Below are 19,531 nucleotides of genomic sequence, written 5' to 3' on the forward strand. Positions count from 1 at the left end.
TCAAAATATTTATTTTATCACTTCATTTTTTTTTTATCCCATGGTTTCAGGTTCTTATTTACTGCGTTTTTTCTTGTTATAAATAAATATAGATTACGATATTGTAAAGCTTAGCAACTATCTCGAAACATGTGTGTTGTACTGGATGAATTCATATTTTCAAAATCATCCTTCATGGTGAGAAGAAGAAATTATTTTATTAGCTATGACGCCGAGTCTATTTAACGAAAATTCGGTCAGATCTTGCTTTCGTGATAATATGTGATCAATATCGTCGGATAATCTATCGATCCGGTATCGAATATCTTCTGGAGTCCCCGGCCTCGTTCGCGGGGCAGCTTCAAGTTTCCGGCGTTTCTCTTCTCTGTGGGATTCCCCGTGATCGGTACAAGCGTGATTCCCCGCCGTACTTCGTCTATAGACTTGGAATAATTGTCTAAGGAACGATTCCGGCGATGTAAATCCTCGCAGATTATCCAACGGAGTCCGAGATAGATAAAAGGAAACGCTATCGCGTACTTTTGGAACGCCAGCGACTGCATCTATGATTCCTAACGCCAACTCTTTGCGTGACGCGCTAGTTACGTGTGCAAGACTTTCCAATGCTTCCTCTCTACTCCGCGGATTTGAATCTTCCAACAGTGAACAGTAAAGATTCGACAATGCTTCTTCCGTCTTCGAGCCGCTTTTTTCAAAATTCTCTGTTGATTCCTTCAGGTAATTCGACACGCGAACTCGCAGACATGGAGCTATTTGAGGGACCAGAGACGTGAGTGTTGACAGTATCTATGAAAGTAAGATCAAAGGAAGAAAAAACATTATTTAATTTTCCAATTTTCATCTATTATTAACAAGTTTCGTTGATTCGTTTGAAATGGATTATTGTACAATATTTTTCTTGAAAAAAAAAGTCTTTCAAACAGGAAAGTTAATTGAAATTTTCTTCTCACTTACAGCGCAGTGATCTTTGTCGCGATCTTGGAGTATTAGTGTAGCCTCAAAGAGAACAGCAGTCAGCTGAGTGATAATATGCAAATGTATACCGTGAAACTCGTCCATTGATTTCCCCAGGAAGTTCCATATTTCAATTAGAGTTCTGACAATTTCTTCATTTTGGTATTGACCGAAAGTTCCGACAATAGCCAACTGATTTACCTGTTTTTACGAAAAATTATTCAATACAGAACGTCAACAATTCCTACAAAATACGAAATTCTTTACAGATGATTACTGCATCTGCACATTTATAAAGGAATCAGTTTATATGTTGTTTTTTTTTTTAATTCGTTTATTTATTGAAAACTAAAGAGCGGCTGAGAGAATAAGTTAAATTAAAAACTCACAAGACGAGACCAGTTCGCAACGGAGGGTTGCTTGTGAAGGGTTTCCCAAGTCGTGGCAATACTTTCAACTTCCAGCGAAGTCAACTCGTACAAAAACATTTTATCGCTTTGGGAAATACAACGTCTTAAAGGTTTCCAAAAACGGGCCTTATTTGTCTCGAATTTGTCGATTAGACGATTTTTCGTTTCACACGGCGATTGGACGTAAAGTCGAAATATCAGATTCTCCAACATCACAGCCTCAAGAGAGGTGTTTCGGTTTTTTAAATGTTCATATACAGACAACAAGTACGTAAGGTGGTTGTAGCACAGGTCTGAAGACGCGTACCTGAATGATATAAAATTAAAGAAACATGTTAAAAGCGGAAGTGCTGTAATTTTTAAACTATGAGTGGAATTTAAAGACCTGACAACTTTTTGGATTTCGTGTAATTTTTTTTTTTTTTTTATAAAATATGGATGAGTTTCAAAAAACTAGAAAAGTTACTGGTGGTAAGGTTTGGTGTATCATATCCGATAGTGAAAATACGAAGAAGTACGTGATAAACAGTGAGATCCAAGAAGATCTCTAATTCAAGAGAAACATACACCCTGTAGACATACTGACTTTTCAACGAAACACCAAACGTCCGCGGCCATTAGAGAACACCATAGATTTCCACCCAAAAGATTCTTCAAGAGGAGAATTTCGAGGGATGCAAAATCTTCGTCTCTCGTCGAAGCTACCAGGCCGCAGATCGCGATTAAGGTAGCATCGTAAAGCGGCAGATTTCCCAAATAAAGTTCCCCCGCAAAAAGTTCTTCTTGTACTTAAAAATAAAGAAGAAAAGAAGCATATGAATTTATAGTTTTAATTCATTGAATTCGACCCAAATCCCATGGAAAAATGGTGAAAAGGTAATAATATCTATGCATCTAATATTTAATTTCATTCTCATCTTTTTCCTATTTATTAACGCCGTCAAACATGCTGGATACAATTCTAACTTCTGATATGACTCGTTGTTTTTGCAATACGGCTGTTTTTGTGCCAAAACTTCAACAACGCCAAAGACGAACAGTTTCGGTAGTACAAATAACGTCGATACACCATTTGACGCATTAATATGATACTTACGAAGGTTGACATTTGTAAAAGCTACTTCCAAAATATCGTATGGTGACTTCCGCCATAAGCGTTCTGATTCGCTAGAACTTGCAATCAGTTTATTCACTACGTTTACTGTTAAAAAATAATATCCAATATCATCCGCGGTGCCGTTCGATTGGTACGTGAAAAGAGCCTGCAAAGATTAATTACAGATATGTACAACGCATGTTGTAAAAATTTCGTAAAAAAAAAAATAAATATATATATATACGTACAATAGACATGATACGACAATAAATTTGACAGAATATCGATTGATCACAAACCTGCTTAAGTTCCGAGTCGGTGATAACGGTGTCTAATAATTGATCTATACTTGATGTAAAATTAGCCTCAATAGAGTCGACAATTTCAAGTTGAATGTCCAGCATTTTTAGACAGGATCGCGAATACCTGTTCGATAAGAGAGTGAGCAGAAAAAGTGAAAGGCAGCCTTGAAGCATACGTAATGAAAATATGTAACTCTTAGTATGAACAGTAAAAATATTAATTCTGAATGTATAATGAAAACAGAACGACTGACCAAATTCAACTATAATATTAGATATTTGAACGGTTTGCATTGTTCCAATGTTTATATTCATATAATTTTCCTATATATTCAGCAATGTAAGTAACAAGAATTGTAATATCAACCTATGAAGTTGAACAAGCAGTCGAAGCACGGCTGAGGCAGCAACGTTTCCCAAATATCCTGAATAATAACCGCAAAGTTTGTGCAAAATTTTCAATAAGAGTTTATGCAACCTTATCGATCGCTCGACGTATCCTTGGTCAGCTTCCTACGCAGGCATAAATATTTGTCGCAATAAAAGTCATTACTAATTCATTTACAATTCTAGAAATAAAAAAAAGGTTTCTCCCAACATGCGTGAATTTTGTGTATTTTTTTTTTAGTGATCATACATCGCTCGGTGATAAAATTTTTCCATGTAGAGATATTCCATTTGCGAAACCTTTTTCACACCTCCTTAATTTTGTATATCATTGAATTTGCCTACTTCTACTATCGTTCGAACAGACGAAGAAACCACATCTGCGAGTGAAGCCAAGTGTGGAGCTACACAAGGCGGTGAAAATGTCTTCAAGTCCTTGCAATAAATTACCGCGATTTTAGTAAATCCCTTCCAACATTCTACCATACTTTTCGTATCCAATCCGTCGATCAGCAAGCAGATATCGCCCGATACGCTGACAGCTGCCGAAAAGAACGATAAGAAATGTAAAATAAAATACCAGCGATACTCGAACTGTTTTGTGTCTCATTGCAGTAACCGCAAGTGTTTACGAAAGCTACACAATAACAATGCTCACCTTTAGCTAGTGCTGATAATTCAGATTTGGCATCGTTATCAAATACGATTGCACGTTCTAGAATGTGACAAAATAATTTTTGAACCTCGTTAGTTTTTCGAAACAGCGTCGTCAACCTTTCGTTAACCTTTTCGAAAAAAACTCCGTACGCTTCTTCGCTGTTGAAAAATCGGCTCGTTAAACATACATGAATTAGCAATAAAATATCACTGTTCCAATCGTTTTCGACTATAATTGCTAATTTTGCGGTTCGAGGTACGAGAAAAACGTTTGAATGGGGGAAAAAAAAAAAATTCACCAACACTGACCTTGTTTTGCAATGTTCGAAGGACCGTTTTATTACATCGACAACATTTTCCAAAACCGCTCGTACTTGTAGAGCAGGTAATTTTCCAAGCTTGCATAGTTGGACGAGACACTGAGTCCAACATTCCATCAAATCCTCACAGCATTCCAATTTTCCTCTAACATCATCCAGGACATCGAATGTCGCTGATGCTACCAGTCCGTCTACCTCGTCGACGGTCTGTAAATCGATCGTTTCATTTCTTTCCCTCAACAATAAATCACATTCAAGTATAGATATATACTATATAAGAATGCTTTCCCGCGGTAGGAATTTCGCTAATCTTTATAGCACGCTGTTATCGGAAAACAATTATTATTAAAAGATTTATATTTTATGTATAGTGCAATAAATATTCAGTCACTGGTAAATGCTGTGTTCTTGACTACCATTATTGTTTACTTTAATTTCTCTACAATTACATCAAAATATATACATTGAAATTATCGGAAAAAGCATTAGCTACAAATGCTTGTTGGCACATGTAAATTACCTCGAAGAATAATCGTCGCGCTACAGGAGTTGCATCGTCTAAAATTGTCTCGCCTAGTAAATTTGGTGAGCAAATTGCCATACATGGTCCCAACAATGTCCTGATGGCCGTCAGCTGAACTCGGCGATCAGTTTCTCTAAGAAAATCGTGGATCGTGCTTTAAGGATCAACATATCGTAGACATATTCAAGCTCGGCAGCACTGGCTGACTAATCTGGTGTGATTCCTGAATTGGATAAATGAATATACCGGAAAATGAATGGACGCTCAAGTTCACTAGGAATAAGATTTTTACATTTTCCTGGATTATACAATCACTGATTAACAATCTCTAATTTTAGAAAAGAAAACACGAAATGTAAGGTCCGGACAATTGCCTGGTATTTCGGGTTTTTCTCATGACTGATCTCTCATGAACTCATTTAAGATAAGATATCTCGTACGGTTCCAGAACCGAGTTTATAATATATGTTTTTTCCTTATTCGGAAGGCCAGAGGTGTAATCAGAAGCGAGTACGTCAGCACTTGCCGTTATCGAACATAGTTTAGAAATATATTCATGCGATACATAAAAAAGGATATTTTAAGCCTTGGCAGAAGTGCTTGGAAATTACGTTCATCAACGGAAAAGCAGCCGTCGGACGTCTGTGATAACGATCCTAGGCGTTGGCTGCCCATTGTGCTTTGTCTGAAAAAATATGCAAGTAATTCATGTGGTATGAATACGGATAGAGTAAAGATTGCGATATCGTAGAAACGAACGCGACAGATCATTAGAAATATTAAATTTACCACGAAAACCATATTTCCTCATTTGCGATGAGAAGAAAGAGGAAAAACATTCGCAAACTAATTAAAAAGTAAGATTATTACACTGTGTAATTATGTCAATGATATGCATATACGTATATTGTAGATAAAAAATACCATAATTACCTCTCGGACAAGAGATATTTGTTTCGTCTATCGTAAAAAGGTTGCCGTCAGCTCATTATTAGTTTTTAATGTTCCTGTGCTGATAGCAGCTGATAATCAATATCGATATTGCATTATAAAGCCTAATCGATTTTTCCATGAAGGTGTAAGTGAAATTGAACAAAAAAAAAATTTCTCTACAAAAGTCAAACAATACTATACAAGGATTGTTTGTTTTTTTATAAGATATGAAATCATTATTTCAATCGTAAAAAAGAAGGGCGTAGCTATGCGCAGTTCTTTTATCGCAGTTCGTACAATTAAGGTATGAAACGAAGTTCTCAGCAGCTGCAGTTGAACAGCAGTCCCCATTTCTCTCTCGACCCTTGCTCTTTTGATCTAATTTTGCCGAAGTCGTTCACCCTACCCTCCCGTGTACAGTCGCTACTTTTAGCTCTGCAACTCGAGCGAACGAATACGCGAAACCAGTTTCTTCGAATTATTATTCATTATTTTTTATTATTAGTACCAACGTTCCGTCCATTGCAAGATCTTGAATTCCAGTTTAGCGTATGACTGTATTTGTCAAGACGCGTGTACCACAATCAGTATATCCGGAATCGTCAAATTGAAGCACCGAGTTGATCGGTACAACGACGGTACTGTCAAGACCGTTCAAAGGTACAGAGAAAGACGAACAGTTGCCACGCAAATTTTCTTATCATATTCTATCAAGAGTTCTTTTAAGTATTTCTTAGTAAGAATAGGAAAATTTAGTATTCTCTATAACATTATTGATTACAAAAAATAGAACAATGATCGCCAGTTTTCATGGATACTGTCCGATATATTTTGCAGGTTCTTTAGTAGAAGGAGAAATATAACGGGAGATATAATATCAGGCTAACTTAACTGATAGCTTATCGACTACTCATACGGAATCCAAGAAAACTGAAGATCACTGTTCCGACTGGATAAATTGAACGAGTTCTACTGGTTGTTTCATCAATAGAATCAACGTGTAATGTCAGTAGCATTTACTTGTAGGATAAAAATGATAAAAGTAAACAGAAGGTTCAACGAACCGAATAAGATGATTGATTTTTCCAGTAAATGATATGGAAAGGAAATAATTTACGATATGATAAACGCGTCTGTAGAGTGAAAACGGTGTTTAACCTTGGGCAGAAGTTTACGTTGAGGAAAGATCGGGATCGAAGATACATGAGTTGTTTCACGGGTTGGCCTCTGTTTAATTAGAAGTGCCAGCCCACACTATACATACAGAGGTACTAACTACACTTGGATGACTGTGCAATCTGATAGAGAAACACCTACAGTGCGAATACGTGCAGATCAAAGTAACGTCTCAGTTACAGCCTACCACACGTTTATCACATATGCACGCGGCCACGAAGATAATCCATTAAGAAAAGTCGTTCCCTGCGGTTAATGATCGGTTAACAATTGGTAGATGAGATGTTTGGAAGATCCAAACCCCTCGCGTCAGTGAATCTAGATAAGCATTGCCAATTAAAGTAAGTTTGTAATTGGCAGACTTGATTCCCATCGAGGAATCGAAGTGAAGGTATAAGTTTTCAGGCTTCCGAGTTGTGGGTTGCATTATAAGGTAAAATTGTTCCTCCACAAAGTTTTGGCGGAAGAGTGGATGGGAAGGGTGGTTGTAAGGAAGGGAGCGAAGAGGAGAGGAGGAGAAACAGGGCAAGGAGGGTATACGGAATAGCTGGAGCGATTTGAATGATCGGTGAGCGATGCCATGGTAACTATGGACAACAAGCTGTCAGATGATAGGTAAAGTTTTGATCAATAACAGGTGACTACTAGAGTTGAGTCGAGTTCGGGTATTGTTGTAGCCGCCGTATAGTACTGGCACTCGTGTTCCTCCTTCGTCTAAATCATACTATTGGCAACGATGTACGATATACTACACGCCGAGCACCAAAGTATTAGTAGTGATGGTAACAGCAGTCCTTGTCCTACCCCTTCTTCGCCACCTTCTCCTCGGTGAGGAGGAAGGCGATGGTGAGGTTTGAACCTGAGGAGGGCGGCAGAAAAGCGGGGTGGTTTACAGAAGGGTTGCTGGTCGCATTCAGTCAGTCGGCGTGTGCCAGCGGCCCAGGACGACTCCGGGTCGACCCGACCTGCCCGCCGAACAAACCGCGTGTCCCACAACCGCCTGGAGGAGGTACGTGGACCGTGCGATTCGATGATTCATGAAACGCGGGGACAGCAACGAGTCAGGGAATTGAGCGTTATATAATTACGGCCGCGCTGCTCTGCAGAGGTAAAGTCGCCAAAGAGTTCCAGTCTCATTCTACGTCTCGTATAACATGATTTCACCCCATGATAAGCCACGATATTGCGGTTTGGTGGCGCCGTTTTTCCTTTTGCGGCGTTGTTCTTTCGATACCGTACAAATTTTTCGTTTCGATTAATTAAATCTCCTCATCGTCATCACTTTAACGCAGTATTTGCACTGATTTCTTCATCATTTAATTGCTAGTATGGGAAGACATCTTTTGATTTACTAATTTTAGCGTAGAAGTACGACGATTGTCCAGCTTTGCGTGTAAAATGGGCCCCATGTACAATGAAGTGGGATTTAAAAAAATGTTCATAACGCTTGAAATGTAAGACGAAAAAATAATTGCGTTTTCGAAATTGGTCTAACGTTATTCCACCCTTAAGGAGCCCATTTTGCCCGCTGTTTCCCTATATAACCGCCCTAAAGGCCCTGATCAGTGAAAAAGCACAACATGATCCTTCCTAGCTGGTACCGCACGCGAACCTCGAATAAAAAATCAGAGATAGAACTGCGACTGTTCTGTTTCGCAGGTAACGACGGTCGGCGAATTTTTATAGCTCAAAAATACAGGTATAGATATACAATATAGATCAGCAATCCGGAGGTATAAACGAGGTAGTCAATCATTACGCGGATTGTAAAACTGCGTCAATTTTCGTCTGTGATAATATCGAGAGTCTTAACAACCCCACGCTAACCAATCCAAGTACAGTGCGAAACGAGTCACACCAGCTGCAACCCTATATGAGTTCAGTGAACTTGGTACGATATTCATTAATGCATGCACAACAGACCGCGGTAGGGTAAGAAAAATCGAAGACCGTGATATATAATTGCGAGTGAAGTGTCCTAACGACAGTTCAAATAAGAGGCTTTGATTAAGCAGCACCATCACGACTAATCGTAAAATGTAGACATGTAAAGCATCGTCTGTAAAGATGGATAGGGATGGATTTTACTAAAATTAGGAAACCGATCGTGATCTTGCTCTTCGTCTGGGCAGTAGTTTCAAGGGAGTCGATAATGACCATCTTATACCAATCCTAGAATGTCGAACCTACGACGTCCTCCTGGTCCAGTGCGTCAGTTGTCGCTGCAGCAGCCTCCGCGACGTCAACAAGTGCGACGTCAGCGATCGGCGGAGGAGGACAACAAGCCACTGCAGGTGTTCGCGAATCCGATACGAAATCGGCTTCAGTGTCAAGATGGAAAGGTGGACCCGGGCCGTCCGAAAGTGCGAGTTGCGTGGGACGACAACAATCAGGATTCGGTGGAGAACGATGTGGCGGTTATCGCGAGGCAGATACCGGGGAAGCTGAGACCGCCAACGGCCAGGACGAAGGTCACGACTCGTCCAGCGATTAGCGAAAAAGCCTCGATCCTGTACTCGAGACAAGAATTGGCCGAGAGGTTACGCCTCGCGTGGAAACAGCGCGAGGAGAACAGAGCAAACATTGATATATTCCTCGCCCAAAACGCCGTCGAGTCAAACTGCGACTCCAGACCATCGTCCTGCGCCGCTTCGGCACCATCTTCGGGAATCAGAAGACGAGAGACGGTCACCGAGCCGCGGACCAACAGGATAAGCTCCAGAGTGACGCCGAGCAGCGAAACAACGTCTTGCACATCCGTAACAATGACGACACCTGAAAAAGCGTACCACCAAGGAGAAAACATCGCTACAAGTTTGAAACCATCATTGAATGCGATGCAGGAATCAGAGAACGGAATCATCGCCGTGACAAAGGTACCGACGGACGCTCTAATGGAGAAACTTGAAATATCCACGGAAAGGGCATCTGATCAAGGTTTGATTCGTGTTCAACCCGCTCCTAATTCAGGCACCATTGACGCAGTTGCGATTTTTGAAGACATCGAAGAGGGCAGGGTCAGTATTCCAGATGATGATAAAATAGGACCGAGTCGAGAACCGCTGCAGCAGGATCGAGATGAGCATCAGGACGTGGTGGAGGGTGAGTCGAGACCCAATGGAAATGTGACAGTGGATGACGTGCCATCTTCCTTTACTTCAATTCCAAAAAAGAGGGAGCAGGATGGCGGTGGCGTCAAGGAGTCGTTAGCGACATCGTCGACGATGAGCGCGAAGGCTAAGCGAGCAAATTTTTCAAACAATTCGCTTCACTCGCAAAGAGTTTCAACGAGCGGATCAGCAACGGTAACTCCTGGGCAAAGTACAACAGAGCGACGGGAAAGGATCCAAGTCCCAACTCAGATTACCAGGGAGCATAATTACGGTTCTAGTGGTGTGATTTCAATGGTGGAAACGGGTCGAATGCGGCGAACAAATTCGGCACCACCGGTCCAGCATCGTCGACAATCGTCCGGAGCTCATAGCGCAGGAGCAGGTGGTCGAACCCAAGTCAGCATAGTAATCGACGCGCCGTCAATCGGGCCGTCGTCGTCTTCGTCGTCGCAGGAAACCAAGCCGGAATTGGGGGCAGCGAGCGAAGCGCTGGTAAAAGGATCACCGTCAATTTCCAATCGGGCGATAAAATCAGCTCCGATAATAAAAAGGCGAGCGAAAAGCGGCAAGCGGCGATCGGGCGGAAGTGGCGGAGGTAGGATCAGCGACGGTGGCGAAGAAGAAGCCCAGAATTCGGACGGTAAGTCCCGACGTTCCGGTGGTCGGGGACGGCCCTCGCTCCAGACGAAGGTTCCCGACGTTGTCACGATGGTGTCCCTCGTCAGTTCGGCCGACAGCGACAGCGACATCGACCAGAATTCACCGAGGGACGACAAGCTCATTCACGAGCTCAGAAACAAGCTGCCAACCACGCCCATCATCAAGACCTCATCGACTGCCGGATGTACGTCAATGGCTTCGACGCTTCAGAGGAAACCCATCAAGTCAGGTAAAACACTTAAAGATAAAAGGAATTGTCAAAGTTCAGACTGACCTTTATGACGAATGATCGAAATTACGAATGGTTGGAAACGTTCATCGCATTTGTGGAGGTTGTTAATGTTCAGAACTTCGAACGTTGGAAAAACTTTGACCCTTCGGAATTTCGACCAATCGGAATTTTGGCCCAATGATCTGTAACGGCCAGTACGCACTTCGAAAATTCGGAACGTTGATATGCACTCAAAATCAACACTATATAATTGATATGTTGCTGAACATTGGGTACCAAAATTGATCCTTGCGATTTGGCGAGGTGTCGATTTAATAAGAAACACGCAAAGACGTTATTATATTGTTCACTTCCCATAATGGCAGAGGTGTGGCAAAGTGCCGGCGGTAATAATTGGCCGGAGTTAATTAGACCCTAGATGACGACACGCAACCACCGCATTCCACCTTCTTCTTCGTTGACACACAACCTCGCGTAATAATTATCATCCCTCTTGCGCCGTGTATACGTATAATCCACGTGCATACGTAAAATATTTGTAAAATACTCGTCACACTTATCTTACTTATCTTATCCATTACAGTTCATCATACACGCGCACAACTTTATCCGATCGTTCGAATCAGTAACTTTTTCTTTCCTCGATATCTCAGATATACGTACAAGTACAAACAACATGTCCACAAATATTAATTTCCAGCTTCGTTAAGAATTATAACGTCTCAACTTGACGGTCATTGCTATACTCTTCAGACTCGAACCTTGAAAGCGTGAATAACTTTTGCAGATTTATATTTATATTTATATTTGTATTCCAAACATGTATATATCAAGACTCGGGATGTATTCGGAAGAAATCATCGACGGTATGATAAGTGGTGTGCAGTGAAAAGTTGTGGATCGAAACCGCCTCGATGAATGAATTATATAATAGGTACAGTTATTAACAGATTCCATCAACCTGTCGTCCCTGACCCAATTTTTAACAAACGTTTTGCAGAACCGTCAAACGCTAATAAACCGGTCACGAGATAAAAGTTTCCCGTACGTTATACCCGTCTATTGTATCCCTATAACAACTGCAGTGTGACGGGCACAACATGATGAGCAGAGCTTTTCCTTTTCATAAGAGGAAGAAAGGAGAAGAAAATTATCGCGAATAATTTCATGAGTGACTATAGCGACAACTGAATCAAGGGGGGCAAATTATTGAGGATGGAACGAAATTCGCGGTTAAATTCGTGCAACGAACTTGATACCGACTCACAATCAGTTCACTCTCCGCAATTTAACTACACGTACACACCTACCTGTATCTATAACAGCTTCAAGTTAATATTAAAATCGATGCGCATAATAATTTTCACCCTGCGTCAATCAGGCACATCCATCAATGCCGGGGTGCAGTTCGTACAAGTGAAAGTTTCATTTGCAACCGAATTACGTGTAACATAGGAAGCAGACAAAACGAGGTACCATAGACGGATAAGGATATGGGGTGGATGTATGTAAAAGGGTTAAATTCTTTCTTTGAAAACCTCGAAATGGTTGAAATCTTTTGAATCGTATTCGAGACTAAGCGGCGAGCTTCGTTATCGATGCGAAAATTTATCGCAACATCGATTGCGGTTTAAAGCCAGGAGAAAATATAATCTTATCGCGTTACGCAGCTCGAGTTCTTACAAGTTCTACTTGAATACAAATTGCGAATCAACCCATCACGCGATACACATCAATATTAAAGTGTTTAACCCTTTGAGCCATAGTGGTAAGTATTTTTACCACCTGTTTTATATCCATTTTTTATATATTCAGAGAAATTTTCAACGTATTTCTTTCAAGTTTTTTGATATTTCCCGTAGTATAATAATACGATTTTAATACTCGAGAGTAATTATTACGATATAATTTAAATTATTATCGTTAGAAACAAATTTATTGAAAATAATCGTGCAAATTGATGGTATAATTAATTTCCGAGAAAGTTACCCCTCTATACGTATACATGTTTTACATAAATTATAAGTTTTTGGGGTCGGTGATTACGAATCTGAGATGGGAATTTAAACTTAAAAATGGCGGATCCAATATGGCGGACGAAAATTTCAAATTCGATCTAATCCGGATAAAAAACTCTGTCCAGGGGTTTTCGGGGTATCTGATTACGAATCTGAAATCAGATTTTCAAGATCTATTACGGTAAATCCAATTTTTTTCACCGGATTCGATCAAATTTGAAATTTTCGTCCGCCATATTGGATCCGCCATTTTGAATTTTTTAAATCTGATTTGAGATTCGTAATCAGCGTCCCCGAAAATCGTGGAACACTATCTTGTAGTAGTTTACTATAAATGATTTATAAAAGTTGAATCGGCACAATAATTCGTGATTCAAATGATTAATACACGTATAAGTATGTATACCTATACACAGTGGAGAATTTCACTTGCACTAAAGTTGAAACGATCCAAGTACGCGAGAAACAGCAAAGTTATAAGCTGTTGAAAAATAGATTTTTCGTGCAGCTTGCAAACTTTTTCAACTCCGTAAAAAGTTTCGTTATTAGTAGTAATTAGCATACACAAAACACGTGTCAAAAGTATATCGCATTGAAGCAGGTTTGTCAAACTGTTGCATCTTCTTCAAACAATTACTGCAGATAGCTTAGCAGGTTAAGTTTTTAGTGTGATTCAATTGACAGATGTTTTTAATGCATAAAAATACTTGCTGGATTCTCTTTTTACCGGCAACGCCGGGCATACAGTAAGAAAATCATAAACAAGTACGAACCGACAGGTATTTCAGCTGTGATCGATCGGACGCAACAATTATATTATGAAAATAGATAACGCGTTTTCACGGATACACGAAACATATCTTATATTGTTGAAGGAATTGTCAGTTGATTTGATTTTATAGCAGAGCGTTCCTTCTTACTAAATGATGTATAACGAGTCCTTTCAGCATTTGTAGTTAATGGGATGCTCGACGTGCATGTTGCGTTGGATTTTGCCTATCGATCGATCCGTGATACCATCGCGATTCAATCCGCTAATGAATATCGATGAAACGCGAAATCGCAAAAATAAAATATCAGTTTTATCAAAATAATGTAAAGTACGATTATCAATGTCCATAAGAGCAAAGCCAAAGATACTGCCGATAATATAATTTAACGCGGGATATTCCCAGAACGGTTGTCACGTTTCAAAACAACATCAATCGAACAAATCCGAACCTCTAAACCTAAAGGTGTTTAATTCATATTTTCCCCGGATGCAGTGTCCTTTCAACAGGAATCGTTCGACTTTGAAAGGGACGAAAATCCGAAGGATGAACGGAAATGGGGAGTGGTCGGAGTGTTCGGACAGCAAAAATTTCCTGTCGTATGCCGAAGCGGAGGAAGTGCCCTTCCAACACCGGAAGAAGCGACGAGTTGGAAATCCGACGACGCTCCGTCGCTCTCGTCGACGACCGCGAGAAACGAGTTTACTGATCCAGAGGACGCTTTTATCGCCCCGGTAACCGATCGGGAGAAAAGATGCCTGGCTGTTCCGATCGGGGATCCGATTCGCGACAAGAAACGGAGGCTTCTGCGGACGAAAAGTACGCCGCCGCATCCCTGGTAAGCTTTTATTTCAAACATTAGGAGAGCAAAGATATTGTAATATTATAATTAAAAGCATTGAATAACCAACGGGAAAATTCTCTGCACATTTCACATGCGAAAGAAAAAAAAGAAGATTAGTAATTTACCGGATATGGTGACGAAACAGGTATGAGGTTTGAAGTTGCGAAAGCGCTTAATTCCGAATTATTTGTTGCTGGTGAAACTTGAAGTAAAGAAATCAAACTTTGAAGAAATAACAAAGTTTCGAATGGTCGGAAAACCGACGGCTCAAACTTCCGAAATGGAAGATTCCGCTGTTTAATAAACGTTTAAATGTATCGTTACATCAAGTAAATACGATTTCCCTCGATAACACAAATTATTAACTCGACCACTACTTTGTCAGTGTGGAAAAAAAAAATGACATTTCTTTAATTTGAAACAGTATTTTCTTTCGCCATACTTGATCGCAGTGTGCAGTTTTAATACCGTGATTTTACATCCTCTTAAACAATATATTATATCTGTTAGAAAATATTTATGGATCGAAGTACGTTGAATACTCGACGATTAAGGAGAGTAAACAAGAAAAGAAAAGAGACAAAAAAATAAAATAATATAAATAAAAACAGCAACAAAAAAAAAAGGGTGAAAAAATAGGGGGTGGTGCTGGGTCGAAACTGGCTCGTGGAAATCGTATGCAAATATTTCGGCGCCGAGGATCGAGGTGGTACAAGCGTATAATAAATCTGCGAAATAGAATAAGAATAAGGGATAAGGATAATTCCACGGCCTCGTTTATATTCATTCCATCGTTGTTTTAAAATCGCGAAGGTATCACGAAGTCGGCGATTCCCGGTCTTCTTGTTATACTACATACTCAGATCTGCATGATAGGTTCGATTCGTTCTGATTTACGAGGACCGCGAGCCAAAAATGGAACGCTTCACCGAGTCGTGTTACTTCTGCAGGTGAGTGTACGTATATATATATATATATATATATATATATATATATATACCCTCGACCATTCGCCAAGCGGAAGATAATATCTTCGAATTAAGTATAGCTGATATCCTTGTATAATATAACCGCGCGAGATTAAACTTAGTAACGTTAATGTAATGAAATATTGAAATTGAAATAATTGCTTTGAAAATTTAGAACGAGTTTAAAGGAGTTTAATTTTTCAAAATCTGTATACACTTTACTTTTTAAAAATAAATTACTCGATTTGGGACGATCAGACCAGTTGCGAAATAATGATTTCTGATCATTTTCAATGTACTATTATCCGATTATTTCAAATCAACTTTCAGATAAATTTTCGTTACATTTTGTCCCTACAAGCCTGTGTAGGATTACATAAAAAACTTTAGCTTTTCAATATGGGAATAACTATAATATTGATTAGGCAAACTTTGAAAAAGAATATTTCCTACATCGACAAAAACTTCGATTACAGATATTGTTTCCATTCCTACGTTTTCTTCTTCTTCTTTTTTTTTTTTTTCCTCATTACTCGCACAGTTTTTGACGGAGGTTTAACAAGTTACTTCTGAATTGTTTGCTCTTTTCGATGCCGATTACGTGGCGAGTTTAGTCAATCATTAATCACTCTACATAGGTACATCGTTAATCTCTAAGGGACATGTATACGCGAGTATATATATACACATTTATTTACATATATATGTTGTTGGCATAACTGCTTTATCATTTTTCGCAATTATTTCTCATCGGCATCACAAATTATAGATAGGCGTATTACGGTGCGATCGAAAATCCCTCCAAAGTTAGTTACAACTTACATTCCCCAAAGACATACGGGAACAAAAGTGATCCAATTGATCGCGTGTATTATATATACATATAATTATACAACGAATGACAGGGAAAGTGACTTGGCGTAAAACCTGTCACAAAACTTTATAACTCAAGAGTTTTTAAACTCTATATTTTTCTCTTTTTACCTCATGCATTGCCATACTCACAATTTAATAATAATAATAATAATAATAATGGTAATCATATCGACGATGACGATGACGATGATGATGATGAATTTGTAAAACCATCGAGTCAATTAATCTCTTGACCTATATTTTTCCATGACACATGATTTCTGTTAAACTTTAATTGATTCAACTCTCAACATATAACGCATTGTCGTGATGTAGGTGTTGATAAGAGAAAAAAATTCTGCATTTGACAGTCTGCAGTGAAAGAAATTGCTTTTATTTACTGTCAATCATACGGATTTTATATGTATGTACCTATAATGCACTTGAGGTGAAATGATCGAAGCTAAGCGCTACGCAACATGAATAATAAATGCATGTGTGTGTGTGTCTAAACACGTACTCGTGTCTGAGAGTGGAAAGATGGGGCAGGTATATTTCTACAGAGATATTGTAAAAGAACGACAATGATTATTCAGTTTCGTAAGTGGAACTGGGACAATCGATTAAATACATTCCGTAGCTCCGGTTAATCCCGGTGTATTTAGCCTACGTATATACATAACGTATACATGTTCATATGCATATATAGATGGAATTATGAAAAGCATGATGAGAGGAGAAAATAATGATCGGCAGCGATTTTTATTATTCTCTTATTTTCCGCTTTCAGTGCTGCCGACGAGAGACTTTTGAATTCTCCGGTTACACCTGCCGCAGAAAATTCGACTTTGAGAACAGTTAGAGATCAAGATGTTGCAATTGACAAGACGACCGCTTTTTCAGCCGCGAGTAACGAACTTCCGGTGCCTAAGGTGAGTTTCGATGGAAATTTATTTTCGTGAAAACTGTGTGTTTATTTGATAAGACTGTCATTCGAGAAAAAGAATAATATGTAAAAATGAATCTCAGTTGAAAAGTAGACCGTTTCCATTTTCGAATTATCATTGGAAAATAATTTTTTACCGCAAACTAGACCCCAAAAAAAGATATTTAAAAATTCTTGGAGTCAAAAATCACTTGGCGATTTTTCTTCCTTTTTCTTCAAAAATTGAAGTGACCTCAAAATCGTGGATGTTTCTTCCCGATAATCGTCTATGAGGTAAATTTAAACGATAAAAAATAAACGCTGAAGGGTGGCTGTAAACCAATGTTGAAGTACGCATAAAACATGTCACTGATAAAGTTATACATGTCTACATATTACTGATTTGGTGGGTAATTCTCGGAATGTGATTAATTGACGATATTCGTGTAATTTTTTTTCATTCCAATTACGATATCAGACCGATGCAAAGGGCGAGATACTCGGATTGGACCCGGAACCGGAAACCCCTACGTCTTCCTCTGAGCCGCAATTTCAAACGAGAAAAGAACGCGAATGCTGGCATCTGTACAGAAGGATGTGCGATAAAGGGGTCTACGTATCGTTCGACACTGTTCTCAGGTTCGCAGTAATCAAATTTATACCAAATAAACAATTGCATTCTTATCGCGACAAAAAGCGCAAATTGAATTCCCAATACGTTTGTAAAAAAATAGTATGCTGTGTAACAAAGAGCGTAAGTTTGCAATACGAGTCGTTGGTGAAGTCGAAGACGAATATTGCATATACGCGAGACGAAAAGACCGTCGCCTGCTTGTTGCACACGATTCTTTGTATAATAAGAGTACGTTAGGCGTTTTTTCGCGAAGCACGAAATTGAGGTTAGGGTCGCGTAATGTCAGATTTTTGTTTGCGTCAGCGCATGCGCGCAGTGCAGAAACTACCACTTTCAACTCCTGGGACTTAAAAGTGGTTTTTTCGGTACTTCGCGCGTGCGAATTCGCTGTCATAGAAACGGGCGCTTTGTGTACGGAAAACATGCCTGAAAAAAAATAAATATGCTCGCGTTGAGTAATAAAAATGTCCTGCTCGCTGTACTGTATTAAGAGGATGTATAAAACGATAGATAAGATAGGCCTCGACGAGTTCGCGAGTCAGACATACTTTTACTTATAATGTGTTTTACATTCGACGTGCCGATTGCCTACAATTAGCGCATCCGTCAAAATGACAGGCTGGTCAAAATATTATCGAAAATACAAAAATTATGTCAAGCTGAGAACCGATCGTCAAGTTACCCGAGGTGTAAATTTTTATTGCAATAACGTCCCCTTCGTTTCGCTGAACAGATTTTCAATAACTTTCGGTTCTACCTCTATTTATAAAATTTTTTAAGCGGACAATATATATTTATCTTTAAACACGTTCTTTTACTTGTAATTCCAAGTGTCCCAGTTATTTATCTGTAGATGCATCCGAAGGCTGAAACTGTTTTAGTCGAATTCAATTCAACGAATATCAGTTGCACCTTGTGAACTGAACATTATTATTTCGTCAGTTTATTCTTCCTTTGGTTCGATAATTTTTCGAACAGACTGTACACTCGATATCAGCTTGAGCCTGAAAGCATACTTTGTATGTTTCAGAGGAATGCTGACACCAACGGAATACCGATTACGGCAAAAGGAAGCATCGCCGTCTGATTGCTGACGTGGCCAGCGTAGGACCAAAGAGTTTTACCCCTATGGATTTCATATGGGAAAATGGCCAACGAAAACAAAGAGCGATATAAAAATTACCAGACGAATTCACTGACAAGAATAATAAAAATAATACACGTACCAACGTAGATGTACCGACACGTAAGATTTTCAATTTGTCAAGAGAATTAAAAACAAAACATACATATATAATATAATTGCAGTATTAATCAGAAATTATTTTTTTTCACATAAAGCTAACAATTGAAAGTATCTTTGTACGCAAGATTGATGCGGTGGATTAATGATTTTGTGATTTTTCTTATACTTTAATTTTTGTTTTACGTACGACGTGTTTGTTTCGACAATGCGTATAAATTATTACGAATTCACGCAGTAGAACCGTGCGATTTCACTTCTTATATCATCAATCGCTTTAACATAGATATATAAATTATTATTACCTATGTATACGTTGAAAAATTCTCGAGCGTGGTAAAACTCGTTGGGTGCGTTGGAAGTGGATAATTCGAAGATGAAAAGAGATCGAGGTAATAAAAAAAAAAAAAAAAATCCGATTGAAAATTAGCGGTAACGAGCTTTGGTTTAAAACTGCCTATTTTTAGAACGTACATACCTAGATATGTACATATGTATGTACATACATACG

At 39.1% G+C, this 19,531-nt stretch overlaps 2 protein-coding genes across 2 annotated transcripts; one reads left to right on the plus strand and one right to left on the minus strand.

The window, feature by feature from the left end:
* Positions 1–17: 17 nt before the first annotated feature.
* Positions 18–5,601, minus strand: LOC107225480 (uncharacterized protein C1orf112 homolog). Its single transcript, XM_015666005.2, has 13 exons — positions 5,583–5,601; positions 5,229–5,334; positions 4,647–4,793; positions 4,116–4,333; positions 3,808–3,965; positions 3,495–3,691; positions 3,130–3,275; positions 2,760–2,886; positions 2,461–2,626; positions 1,951–2,152; positions 1,344–1,671; positions 955–1,155; positions 18–786 (listed from the first exon to the last, which is right to left on the minus strand). The coding sequence occupies exons 2-13, from the start codon at positions 5,322–5,324 to the stop codon at positions 166–168; spliced, it is 2,607 nt and encodes an 868-aa protein (XP_015521491.1). The 5' UTR covers positions 5,325–5,334; positions 5,583–5,601; the 3' UTR covers positions 18–165.
* Positions 5,602–8,935: 3,334 nt separating this feature from the next.
* On the plus strand, positions 8,936–19,493 carry LOC107225394. Its single transcript, XM_015665886.2, has 5 exons — positions 8,936–10,760; positions 14,047–14,389; positions 17,009–17,150; positions 17,622–17,782; positions 18,808–19,493. The coding sequence occupies exons 1-5, from the start codon at positions 8,936–8,938 to the stop codon at positions 18,869–18,871; spliced, it is 2,535 nt and encodes an 844-aa protein (XP_015521372.2). The 3' UTR covers positions 18,872–19,493.
* Positions 19,494–19,531: the final 38 nt, after the last annotated feature.

The sequence above is a fragment of the Neodiprion lecontei genome, chromosome 2 (genome assembly GCF_021901455.1).
Source record: "Neodiprion lecontei isolate iyNeoLeco1 chromosome 2, iyNeoLeco1.1, whole genome shotgun sequence".
Taxonomy (NCBI): Eukaryota; Metazoa; Arthropoda; class Insecta; order Hymenoptera; family Diprionidae; genus Neodiprion; species Neodiprion lecontei.

Coding starts and splice junctions, on each gene's coding strand:
- LOC107225480 (XM_015666005.2), bottom strand. CDS start 5,324: ATGGGCAGCCAACGCCTAGGATCGTTATCACAGACGTCCGACGGCTGC. Junction 3,692..3,807: donor ATTATCAGCACTAGCTAAAG/GTGAGCATTGTT, acceptor TCTTTTCGGCAG/CTGTCAGCGTATCGGGCGAT. Junction 3,276..3,494: donor CTGTTCGAACGATAGTAGAA/GTAGGCAAATTC, acceptor ATGCCTGCGTAG/GAAGCTGACCAAGGATACGT.
- LOC107225394 (XM_015665886.2), top strand. CDS start 8,936: ATGTCGAACCTACGACGTCCTCCTGGTCCAGTGCGTCAGTTGTCGCTG. Junction 17,151..17,621: donor ACGAACTTCCGGTGCCTAAG/GTGAGTTTCGAT, acceptor TTACGATATCAG/ACCGATGCAAAGGGCGAGAT. Junction 17,783..18,807: donor TCGTTCGACACTGTTCTCAG/GTTCGCAGTAAT, acceptor TGTATGTTTCAG/AGGAATGCTGACACCAACGG.